The 12,950-nt window shown below is 37.9% G+C and overlaps 1 protein-coding gene across 2 annotated transcripts; it reads right to left on the reverse strand.

Moving 5' to 3' along the window:
- Positions 1 to 2,870: 2,870 nt before the first annotated feature.
- On the reverse strand, positions 2,871 to 10,713 carry c19h6orf136 (chromosome 19 C6orf136 homolog). Of its 2 annotated transcripts, none has more exons than XM_067426104.1 (7): positions 10,530 to 10,713; positions 9,246 to 9,491; positions 7,075 to 7,728; positions 6,800 to 6,888; positions 5,819 to 6,019; positions 5,677 to 5,746; positions 2,871 to 4,460 (listed from the first exon to the last, which is right to left on the reverse strand). In XM_067426104.1, exons 2-7 carry the CDS (start codon positions 9,342 to 9,344, stop codon positions 4,287 to 4,289), a joined length of 1,287 nt encoding a protein of 428 aa, XP_067282205.1. In that variant the 5' UTR covers positions 9,345 to 9,491; positions 10,530 to 10,713; the 3' UTR covers positions 2,871 to 4,286. The 2 variants fall into 2 exon arrangements, with proteins under 2 accessions (XP_067282205.1, XP_067282204.1); XM_067426103.1 differs by having other exon boundaries at positions 9,246 to 9,495.
- Between the last annotated feature and the right edge of the window lie 2,237 nt (positions 10,714 to 12,950).

Here is a 12,950-nt window from a genome sequence, read left to right on the forward strand (position 1 = left end):
AACATGTCAACATCAACATCAGTTGAGGGCTGCCACAACAACTTTTAAATGACAATATCCTGGCTGGACTACTGTTGTCAGTGATATAAGTATTTGAAATTAACATGATTCTTTAATGTCTATGTGTTTAATGTGACAATTTTATGATTAATTGAAATACATTTCTTACATAGCCTTCTTTTAAGCATGGTACTGTGATAGGTTGCCACCTGTGCAATAAGTCCAGTCGTGAAATTTCCTCACTACTAAATATTCCTCTGTCAAATTTGTGGTATTATAACAAAGTGGAAACAATTGGGAACAGCAATGTAAAATCACAGAGTGGAGTCAGCGCATGCTGAGGCACACCATGCGCAGAAGTCGTTTATGATGTGGGGTTGTGTTTCAGGGGTTAGACTTGACCCCTTAGTTCCAGTGAAAGGAACTCTTAATGTTTCAGCATACAAGACATTGTGGGAACAGTTTGGGGATGGCCCCTTTTCCAACATGACTAAGCACCACCAGTGTACAAATCAAGGTCCATGTGTTTAGTGTGGCGGAACTTGTTGAAGAAAGTTTAATAATTTATGTTTGATTTCACACAAGAAGTCAACATCTGTTTTTGCCAAAATAAAACACCAAAAGACAGTGTCTTTTCAAACCCAGGGGGTAGTGGCGGGAAGCCTAGTTTGAGAGTTTTCCCTCATCAGAGGTGTCAGCTAATCTAAATTAGATCTAAGACCATTGTTTGTTGCTTTTCATTTAAATTAGTTATAAGACAGAAGGGGGTCCGGTCCGTGTGTGTGTTTCTTACTTTCCCCCTGTAGGTACAGGGACCATTGTGTCCCTTGACAAAAGTGTTGGGGGAGACATTTGTTTCATCTTTCTTCTGTACGGAAAAACACCGACATTGAGGGGTATGAAAGCTTGGGCCTTCTTTTTTTTCCTCAGTTCACACTCAGACATATCATGATTGTATTGACTGTGGGCTCATCCTTGCAAGGATTAAATCTTTATAAAGACACAATTGACTAAGGTTTGTCTCTTATTCAGAAATGCAACAGAGTTAACATATTTTTGCCACAACAAACTTTACTGGCCTGTGCAGAGTCCTGACCTAAACCGGATAGAACACCTTTGGGATGAATTAGAGTGGAGACTGCAAGCCAGACCTTCCCATCCAACATCATTCCCTGACCTCACAAATGTTCCTGTAGAAGGTCAAAAATTCCCATAAACACACTCCTAAACCTTGTGGAAAGCTGGACAGAAGAGTTAAAGCTGTTATTTTATAGCTGCAAAGGGTTGGCCAACTCCATATTAAACCATACAGATTAAGAATGGAATGTAATTAAAGTTCATGTGCATGTAAAGGCAGGCAATATAATGTAAGTTTATCAATAACTACACTCTTAAAAATAAAGGTTCTAAAAAGGGTGTTTTCACAGTTATTCCATAGAAGAACCATTTCCGGTTCCACTAAGAACCTTTCAGTGAGCTCAAAGAACCATTTTTAGTGTGAAGAACATAATCTAAAGAACTTTTTGTGGAATTGAAATATTTCATGGATGTTAAAGGTTCTTCATTAAACATTAATGCCAGTAAAGAACCTCTATTTTTAAGACTGGAGATTTGGTCCCTGAATTGCTTGCCCCTACTAAGCAACAACTTAATTTAGGCTTCATTTGTAACCCTGGCTGTTACCAATATTAAATTAGTTTTCTAAATAAATGTATACTATCATTAAAATAAAGAGATATAAACTGTATTCAAATAAATGGCATTTTGGTGTAACATGCCTGCAAAAATACACACAAAATAATTAGTATCATATAAATATTAAAAGTTTAGGTTGGTACATTTTTTTTTCTTTTTCTTTTTTCTGGTACATGATCTTGAAATATCTTATGCTCAACAACACTACATTTATTTCAACAAAAATATATGGTAAAAAAAAATTATAATATTATTTTATTACAATAAAATAAAATCTTTTTTTAAAATGTAAATTATTCCTGTAATGGCAAAGAGGAATTTTCAGCAGCCCTTGCAATTACATGATCCTTATAATTCAAGGCACAATACATGATTTTTGGATTGAATGAAATATCCAAAAAAAAAAAAAACACTAGAACAATGTTATATACTTTGTTGACTTGTGTACTTACATTATCCAACAATGTTTAAAGGAACTGTATGTAAGACATGTATTTCAATTAATCATAAAATGGTCCTGATATGACACTAGATATTATATCACTGACAACAGTAGTCCGGCCAGGATATTGTCATTTAAAAGTTGTTGTTGCAGCCCTCAACTGATGTTGATGTTGTGTTTTGGCCTGAAGCTCCGCCCTCCACCTATCTACCAATCACAAAGTCAGTAGTGTTTCGGCATCCGGGTTGCCAGATCTGCTGTAGTTACCACAGCTGCAGCTACAAACGTTCCTGCTGGATCCTGCAGCCAATCTGGCAACCTCGAGTCAGGGCGGAGGGGGAGAGGGAGACACCGCTCTAGTCATTTGAAAGGGATTGCAGTACCAGTTTTGGCCCCAATCTTCCACAATACCCTTCCACAATTTTTAGGGGAATCTGCGATACATATTTTTGATATTCTAAGTTAAAAAACAAACAGCATTTATTTGAAATAGTTTTTGTTAACAATGTAAAAGCCCTTACTGCCATTTTTAGTATCAATTTAATGCATCTTTAATGAAAAAAAAAAAAAAAAAAATCAAAATCAAAATAAATTAAATTTGGGATTTTTTTTTTTTTTTTTACCAAAAAAAAGTTTTACCTTGTGAAAACTGCCTTTATATGCAAATAATTTAACTAATTATCAGGTAATCTAAATGGAACTATATGAGGCATAATCAAAGAGACCAAAGATATTAATGTCAATATGCATTTTATTTCTCCCACAACATATTCAGGTTTTTTGGGTAATTAGCACAGAACTAATCAAAGCAGGACAATGACTCAGCCATGTTTTTATGGTTCTGTTTCAACCTTTGAAACTGAATTGCAGTTTGCAGAATGATAACATTTCATGCTTTATTGTCCATTTAAAAGCGCAAGCACTCGAGAGAGATGTGTTCTTACTACCTTGAGACACGAAGTCGTTTTTAAAATGTTTGGTCTATGTCATTACCACAGGATGTTAAAGCAATTGAAAACATTCTTGTTAAAACACATCTGGGTGGACAGCGTGTTATCATACCAAATGCACTGAAAGTCATATATTGAATTGATGAAAGAAAAATTGATATTGACGAGTTGAACCGACAAATTAACCTAGAGACACATTTTTCACAAAAAAATCTATCCTTAACAATGTATTACTCAATAAAGATAGTGTTTTGCATATGCAAATATACTCCTGAACATATTTGAATGGAAAAGAATTTGAAAGCATCAACTGTGGACTTAAAGTGCTTTCAATTACATGGACGGCGTGACTTTTTAAGTAAGATCAGTGCAGATTTGGCAATGTTATTACCGGTATTCAGGGAACTTTATAACTTAAACCATTTGATTAGCACATTAAAAATAATGTTACGGTAAGGGCAAACAAGAACAGTCCAGATCAACTAAACTCTACCCTCAAAAGGCAGTCCCTGGCATCACTTTCCACAAAGGTCATAAAAAACCCTGAAGACTTTCATTGACTTCTGCTACTAAATGAAACCGCTAACAGGTACCAATCTCTACAAAATTGAAATCAATGCAACTGATGAAAACTCCAATGAATATATAAATATAATAAAAAATATATAATTAATTATTATTACAATGTAATCCAATCAAAACTAACCCTGATCAATTCCTATTAAGTCCACCCCCTATGCTGATTTATTACAGCCACTGAGAAGAACTTCATCATCCCCATGTACTTAAAGCCATACAGTTTTACAGTCTCGGCAGAGCTGCCTGAATGTATTTACAGATGACCTAGAATATACCTCTACTGTAATGTACTGTGTCGTCAAAACCTATTTGTTAAGAGTTGTGCGTTTTAACCTAGTGATGGCTCAAATGATAGGCTAGTGGGTTATCCTGTCTTATAGTGGAGTATATCTCTGAAACCTGTTACAATCCAAACTGATAGTGGTAACTGATATCAGTTTGGTGATATTCAAATAACGGAAAGAGCGGACACAGAAGATTGTTTTAAGTGAGAACAGTTTTAACTTGTTTGTTCTTTTTCCTGCAACCATTTCCCCCAAGGAACAGTTAGCAACATCTCATTCACTCAACCCATACAATACAGTCTTTTTAATGGTGTGACCATACACAAGTTCTTCTGATCATATACATCCACGTGGCTGGCTCTGCGGCTCAGGCTCGGGCCTGTCGAGGGAAGACAGCAGGAGTGGGAGCAGGTTGAGAGCGGGCCGGTGTTCCTGGATGCCCAGGGCCACCAGAGCCCCGGCCAGCACTGAGGTCACTTTGGGCAGCAAGGGGGGACGGGCCTCCATAACCTGCCAACAAAGATAAACAGTAAGGCTAATGTTAAAGGAGTACTTCAGTGCTGGGAAGATGAATCTGGAATTAAAATGGGTCATTAATGTAGTAGAAATGTGAATATTTTTTTTGGATTTGATGCTTTCTAGATGGAGAAAAGACAGAAAATGTATTTTGTCTCAGGGGGATGAAAGACAACAATTCCCAGAATGCTTCGCTGCCCTACGAGGCCACCGCTACTGAATCACTGGATCACTTTCCCACCGCTTTCATCTTCAAAATTTAGTTCAGTTAGAGAACAGACACAACAATTAGAAACTGAACATGTCTGTTCAATATAAAGAGTGAGTAGCCGCTCGAGTGTCACAATATCACTCAATGAGCTCTCGTGATGAGAGCTGAGGTAAACGCATCTGCGCTCACAGCACCTTGGTCCACCTAGGAACTACCATTGGTGGTGAACACAATAGGTAGGGGTGTGCCTCTGGGGTGTGCCTCTTTGACAATCTTCTGCAGTTAATTTCCTTGAGTCCGTCAAGGTAAGATGTCCGTGAGTGGCAACACTGACAGTTTTTTTCAGGATTAATTCAGTAAAGCTGTTTGGTTTAAAGTAATCTATTGTATAAAGTGCTGTAAAAATAAATTAAATGTGGCGTGCCTTCACTTGACTGGAGTGCCAAATTGCAGAGCTAGTGCAAACATCCACATCGTTTTGATCAGATGTTTTCTTAACTGCTGTTTTCTCACTACTGACATTTTTTTGTACGTTTATTTTGCTATTGTGACTGAAGCAAGCGCGCAGCACATATTTACATATTCTGCTGTCAGGATGCAAAGGTATTTTAAACTTTCCCCTAAACGAAGATGAAAAAGAACTTTGCTGTAAGTATATTGGGGCATTTAGAGAATTTAAAGATTGGAGAAGAATCCCAGCATGTCACCATAAAAAAAGTGTCTTTTTCGCCTGAAGATCCAGTTAGGACATTTTGATTAATCATTACCTGGTTAAAATGGGCCTCTGTAAAATTTTATGCACTCTTGCTGAATAGATGTTTTTATTTCTTTAATAAAACCTACTCCAAACTTTTCAGTGTAATATGAATTGGAAATATCTTTTCACTAACGCTTTGTTGGAAAGTAATAAATCATTTATATTTTAAATGTCAAGACCTATTTGATTCTGAATATGGAAAATGGATATTCTGAAAATATGGAGTTGCAAGCAATCCTCACCTTTTCAACTTTATGGCGATGTATTCGTCCATCAGAGCCAACATAGAAGGTGGAGAATGCATCATAAGTTCTAAAAAAAATTAAATTATAAGTTACATAAAGATGAGCACAGGACATGACAGGCTATTACAGCATGACTCACCTGTAGAGCTGGCTCTTGTCTTTCTTGTAGAAGAACACCAAAATGGAGTGGAAGGGCAGGCCTTTGACTCTCCATCGAGCTTTGATGGAGCCATCTTCAGGGTGCTTGGTCAGCTTCAGCACTTCCAGCTGAGCCTCCGCATAGTAACACAGACACATTAATCGCCAAACAGCCAGAGTCAGCTGGTACACTACACGACCTCTTCAGACATAGAAAAAGAGGCATATCAATCAGTGCTGTTTCAAAAGTATCGCTACCCTGTTAACAAGCCAAAGCCAGTCGATTTGTTTACAGTTAGCAACCAAAACCTCCAATTTGTTTAGTATTTAAACTTAGTATTTTATTTTTGTATTTTTTATTTTGCATTTCAAAACATTGATGGAACAAAATGTATAATTTTTGCTTGCAAAACTTTTTTTTGATGTGCTTGTAAATGTTTTGCAATTTTTTTTTTTTAATTAACACGCATAAAAAGTTGAGAACAAAACTTGAGACAATCAAAACTTCTTCAGGGAACACAATTTGAGTTTTGCTTTCAAATCTTTTTACTGATGTTCTTGCGAAAGCATTTTTCAGACAAGACATTTTCAGGCATAAAAGAAAAATGTTCTGAGAACAAATCAAAACATCTCGAAATGTTTGTTTGCTTGGAAACTTCTCTCATGTGCTCGCAAAAGCATTTTGCAAACAAAACATTTTCAAACAAAAAAAAGAAAATATATATTTAAAACAATCAAGGCAAAAAAAGATAGTTGGATGAATAATAAAAAACTTTATTATCATAATTTCAAGGGGTTTTTTTGTGTTGTTTTTATATTGGCCCTTAAGTCTTGTTGAGCTATAAACTCGAGTTGTTATCATTCGAGTTTACCACACCCATTTATTAGCAATATGCAACCAACAGAGTTTGAATAACAAGTCACAGCGGTTATAACTATGAGGTCTAAAATCTAGAATAACATGCATCTAGAAACTCTTTACCTTGTCTTTGTTTTCAGAATACCATTGATGAACTCAACATCTTCAGAGTATATGCTGTAGTCATGATTTTTCACAAAGAAACTGGGCAGCTGAAACACAACGTGAAGCTTAAACTATGAGTCAAGATTATATTGCAATAACATATTTAAAATCAACAATACAATCTACAATCTTTTCAGGCTAGTCAAAATATTGTGTGGGCATATTGAGCATTATCATTTCTCCCATTCATTTTTCTACAAGTGGTCCACTCATTCACCTTAAAGTCGTCTTACCTCCACCCTTAGCTTTTCATACATCAGGGCCAGCTTCTCTTCATTCTCCATGTCTCTCTGGCTAGAGCTGTTAACCACTCTCTCAGTCTCAGCATGGCTGCAATGTGTGACATGGAGAGCTGGATAGAAGCTCTGCTCATTTCCTGATTTGTCCCCAATCTCCGAGACAGACTTCATCCCGGGGCAGTGAAAGCAATAGAAGCGAGATCCCAACATAAATGGCGCAGGGCATCCCTCCGTCTCAAACAGACTCCTGAAGGAACCCCTCTCCGTGTCTGTCCCTACCTTTCTGGTAATGCTAATATCATCCTCTCTGCTTCCATCAACAGTGGTTAAAGGAAAAAGCAAGTCAAAGGGTCTGTTGGGTCCCAAGGCAAGAACCTCACTTATTTTGGCCGGCCCAAAAAAGGGCACTTCCACCACAGTGTGCTGCTCATCGGTCTCACAGGGCTTGAGCAGGACATGTAAGCTGACAGCCTCCTCCCACTCCTCATCCTCTAGGTTGGCCGCTCTGTTCGGCTGGCATGCGTGGTGGAAGGGATGGGACAAGGATGGTTGTTTAATAGACAGGTAACGTAGACTGTTTGGAGGAGCCAAGGCCCATGATGCACTGCTCAGGTTCCTACAGTTGTCATTCAAGTGAAACTCGGTTGTCTGCAAATCAGAAAAATCAAGAAAAACAAAGATATTCACACAATGACAATATGGGTGTCTAAAGGAAAAATGTTTAAAAAATATATAGTTTTGTTCCAAGTAGAAATGTACTTTTTGTTTCAATGTAATGACTCATTTGGTGAAACCAAATAAAAAGTAACGCTGCCAAGGCTGCATTTTATTTGACCAAAAATACATAAAAAATAGCAATAATCGTGAAATATTATTGCAATTAAATTTACCTAAAACAATTATTAACGATTAAAAAACTGTTAAAATAAATGTAAATAACTGTTTAAAGGGGTCATATGATGCTTTTCAATGTTTTCCTTTTTTGTCCCAGTGTGTAATGTATCTGTTCATGTATACGATCTGCAAAGTTACAACGCTCATAGTCTCCAACAAAACGATTTATTCTATTGAAAAGAGAAAACACAGACCTGCCTAAAATGCCTCAATCAAAGTCCAGATATTACTTCCTCAAATGTCCACGTCACAATGTGAAATAATAGCATAATGTCCACCCAAATAATACACAATGAAAGAAGCAGCTGTGCGTTTGGATGCAAAAGGAGGTTAATCATAGATGTATTTATAAAGCTGTTCCTTAGCAGCATTTCAAGAATCGGACTCTGGCTTATTATTATTGTGTGTAACTTTTTTCAACTGCTTTCGATGCCTTGGAAGCTCAAGTTTGTGATTACGGTAAGGGGGTGTTACATATCCGACACAGGCTTGAGGTGCCTGGCCAATCACTGAGTCAGACATACTTTCAGAAGCTGCAATAATGTACAGAATGTGAAAAATAATGCACAGAATAACATTATAACACCATTTAACACACTCAAATGTATCTAATATGATAAAACAGCGCTGCCACATACGCTTGATTATGCTTGAAGGGGCGACAGTGGCATAATAAAAGTTCAGCTGTTGTGTGTGTGTATGTCGCACTCGTCTCTCATTAGCAATCGCTTCAGCAACCTCATTCAGCTTTATACTACAGTAACGTTAACAATCTCATCCATGAAAATTATTTTCTGCCCGTGTCTAGTCCCGATTCTTATCCACCGGCTGTGAGGTGAAGACTACAACTCCCAAGATTCCGCACACAATCTCAGTGTCACCACTACGCCTTTGTTTTGAATAGGTGACCTCCAGCGGTAAGAAACTACAAAGTTTGCCTTTAACCTATTCTATTACACCCAATAATAAAAATAGTCAACTTTTAAAATAGCATCACACGACCCATTTAATATATTTTAAAATGATTTCCTGTGATGGCAAAGCTGAATTTTCAGAATAACTCCAGTCTTTAGAAATCATTCTAATTTGTTTAAGAAATATTTCTTATCATTATCAATGTTTTTCAATTTTCTTTTTTTTGTGATTACAAAACTTTTTACAATGGCATGAATTATTAAATCAGAAATATCATTACATTTTTGGTGAGTTACACCACATTACTTTGACAGAAGTTTGGTGGACAGAAGTTTTTCAAATATTAATTTGTGTACCTGACATAAATTCCAGCACTGTTTCTTCATCGGTTGCCTGCTGCCATGGTTCCTTACACACCCCACCCAAAGAGAGACACCCCCTCTGCACACAGCCATTCAAGTCAGGGTGCTGAGGCAACCTCGATGGAGTCTCAGAAAGATGACATCGTCAAACTACTCAAAGAGGAGGAAACGTGAACTCTCCCATCCACCGCTGCCTCTGGTTACTCGCTCATTGACCGTGCAACTTCAGTCCGTCAAAACCTGGCTAGGGCAGAAAAAAAGACATCATGTATCTGGCATATATTGAACCAAAGCAATTACAGTGTCAAGTAAATCTACGCATGGCATTACTCGCATTGCCTTATTTCTTGAAAAAGCCTGGGGTTTGTAAAATGTATTAATGTTCTTAAAACATTTGATTTTATGCTCACCAAGGCTGCATGTGTTTGATCACAAATAGCAAAAAATAGTAATATTGTGATATGTTCCTACAATTTAGAATAACCATTTTCTATTTTAAAATGTAATTTATTCCTTGAGATGGCAAGTCCAGTCTACTCCAGTCTATAGCCACATGATCTTTCAAAAATCATTCTAAAATGCTGATTTGCAGCATTTCTTGTTATTATCACTGTTGAACAGTTTTTTTCCCCCCAGTATTCTTTGATGAATGGTGTCTGGGAAAGCAGCACGTTAGAGTAAGTGACAGCAGCAAGTGTGGGGCAGAAAAGATGCAAAAGCCTAACACAACGACTTCAGTTTGAAAACCTATTCAACTGCCAACCTAAACAGCATTTTAGAGTGTCTTAATATGCAACAGGCACCTATGATGGCCATGCTGCATTTCTGGAAGCCAAAGAAATGCCTTTATTCAGAACTTATAGGACCTTAATTCAAAAATAACGATGAAAACGGTTGAAGGAGCTTAGTGTATTACTCAATAATCTGTTTTGAATTAAATCAAGCCTCTATCCACGTTATGCATTAGCTAAATACTATATTACAGTTGAGCAGGTATTTACTGTGATCAGATGCAGCCTGACACATGCACATCACGCTTGGGTCACACTTTACAAATCAACACTTTCAACCCAGAGCTGACAAGTAGAATCTTTCCAAAAACGAGATAAATAAACTGACCGTTAGTAAAGGGGATAGCGATTCTGCTGAAAGGAAAGTGATCAAGGCTCACGGTTTTACTGTCTGAGTTGAACATATAATAGTTATTCTGTTAGTCTTCATATCTATAACTTACATACCAGTCTGTTAGCTGACTTGCTTGTAAATATTAATGCATACCTGTCCTTAAATAATCAGATGAAATGTTGTAGAGCATCAGCTCACTGTGCAGAGATGCGAGGGTGTCTCCAAATCTGATTGAAGCCGATTTCTGTGTTATTTAGAAAGGATATGAAAATGTCACTCTCCTTGTGTCCTTGCCCAGAGGCAATCTGAAGTACTGCGCATGCGTCCACCACCTTCTAGAAGCGGAATCTGCCTGATACAACGGCATCCAGCGGTGGACACGACGTACTGCCAGACACCCACGCCCACTGTGAGCTTTCTTTTCAAAATAAAAGTCTTAAACGCAAATAGTCCATCATGACATATCCAACTGTATATTGGAGCTCATTCAAAAATTCTATATTAATATAATATAATATAATATAATATAATATAATATAATATAATATAATATAATATAATATAATATAATATAATATAATATAATATATTATATTATATTATATTATATTATATTATATTATATTATATTATATTATATTATATTATATTATATTATATTATATTATATTATATTATATTATATTATATTCATCTAGCCACAGGAGGTCACACGCCAGTGTACCTTTTGTGCCAGTCCAAAGCCCAGATAAATAGAGAGGGTTATGTCAGGAAGTAGCCTAGAAATCTAGACGCACCCTAGCGGCAGCAAATCTAATCTGCCCGCGAGTGTCATCTAGCAACTCTCAATACACTTCTGAGCTGTAAACGCCAAACTCTGGTCAGGCCAATCACATCGTGTATTGAGTTGGTGGGCGGGGCTTAACATAATGCAACGGCCGAGTTGCGCTTGCATGCTTCTAGTAAACACAGAAACTGCCGAATGGCGGCGGTCTTTCGAATCAGCTTTGACCGCGACTCTGGAAGACTTGGAGTTAAGCTTTTCTCTGAGAAAAGAACAAAGAACGGCACTGAAGTCATTCTTAAAAAGGGAAGATGTGTTCGGAGTTTTGCCGACCGGATATGGCAAATGTTTTATCTATCAACAAGCTCCGTTTCACCTTCGTTGCTCTGGTTGGTTGTAGCGCTATCCTATTGCGTGCAGAAGGAGTTTGAAAGACAACCGTTTATCCCGCCCCTCGGATTGAGCCCTGTCGATGGTGAGTTTCCAGAACAAACATTTTGATGTGCATGGGTCTGGCTTGTCAGGCTAGTCAGGAAGGGCATCCAACGTAATTATTTTGCCAAATTCATTATGTGAATCACAAATATGATTTCCATACCGGAACGGTTGGGTCCCGAGTTAACAACAACCGCCATCACTGCCGTTGACCTACAGGGCACTGGTGGAAATTGGGATACTGTTAGTCAAAGAATGAGAGGAGGAAAGTGTGTTAGAGGAGGAAGGCGTGTCCGTAGGCAGATAGAAAAGAGGAAAGGCGGGAGTTAAGGACTGAAAGTAGGGACTCTGAATGTTGGTACAATGACAGGTAAAGGCAGAGAACTGGTTGATATGATACAGAGGAGGAAAGTTGACATTCTGTGTGTCCAAGAGACCAGGTGGAAAGGGAGCAAGGCTGGAAGCATTGTAGCAAGGTTTAAATTGTTTTAAAATGGTGTCGACAGGAAGAAAAATGGAGCTGGAGTGATCCTGAAGGAGGAGTTAGTGAAGAATGTTCTGGAGGTAAAGAGGGTGTCAGATAGGTTGATGAGTCTGAAGCTGGATATTGAAGGTGTGATGTTGAATGTTGTTAGTGTCTATGCACCACAGCAAGATGAGAAAAGGGTAGTGATTGGGGCAGATTTGAATAGACATGTTGGGGAAGGGAATAGTGGGGACGAGGAAGTGATGGGCAGGTTTGGTCTTCAAGAAAAGGAACCCAGAACAACAGAGGTTGGTAGACTTTGCTAAAAGTATGGAGATGGCTGTGGTGAACACGTACTTTCAGAAGAGGCAGGAACACAGGATGACATATAAGAGTGGTGGCAGGAGCACACAAGTGGACAATCTCTTATGTAGACTAGGGATGGCGAAAACTAAACATTTTTTTGACTGACCACCGAGCCTCATTAGCCGGTTGAAACCGGTTAACCAATTAGTTTAAAATTAGGGAAAAGATGGAAAGAGTACTTTGAGGAACTGATGAATGAGGAAAAAGACAGGGAGAGAAGAGTTGTAGAGGCAAATACTGTTGACCAGTAATTATTAGCAAGGGTAAGGTTAGGAGAGCTTTGAAGAGGATGAAGAGAGGAAAGGCAGTTGGTCCAGATGACATACTAGTGGAGGTATGGAAGTGTCTAGGAGAAATGGCAGTAGAGTTTTTAACTATATTCAACAAGGTTTTGGAGAGTGAGAGGATGCCTAAGGGATCGAGAAGTAGTGGTTTGGTACCGATTTTTAAGAACAAGGGAGATGTGCAGAGTTGTGGAAACTACAGAGGTATTAAGCTGATGAGCCATACAATGAAGTTGTGG

The sequence above is a fragment of the Pseudorasbora parva genome, chromosome 19, assembly GCF_024679245.1.
Source record: "Pseudorasbora parva isolate DD20220531a chromosome 19, ASM2467924v1, whole genome shotgun sequence".
NCBI lineage: Eukaryota > Metazoa > Chordata > Actinopteri > Cypriniformes > Gobionidae > Pseudorasbora > Pseudorasbora parva.

Bases quoted from the DNA above. Each gene is read 5' to 3' on its own strand.
- c19h6orf136 (XM_067426104.1), bottom strand. From the start codon at position 9,344: ATGGCTGTGTGCAGAGGGGGTGTCTCTCTTTGGGTGGGGTGTGTAAGG. The intron at 6,889-7,074 runs GTAAGACGACTT...GTTGTGTTTCAG, and splicing joins ATGAAAAGCTAAGGGTGGAG to CTGCCCAGTTTCTTTGTGAA. The intron at 5,747-5,818 runs GTGAGTCATGCT...AATTTTTTTTAG, and splicing joins GACAAGAGCCAGCTCTACAG to AACTTATGATGCATTCTCCA.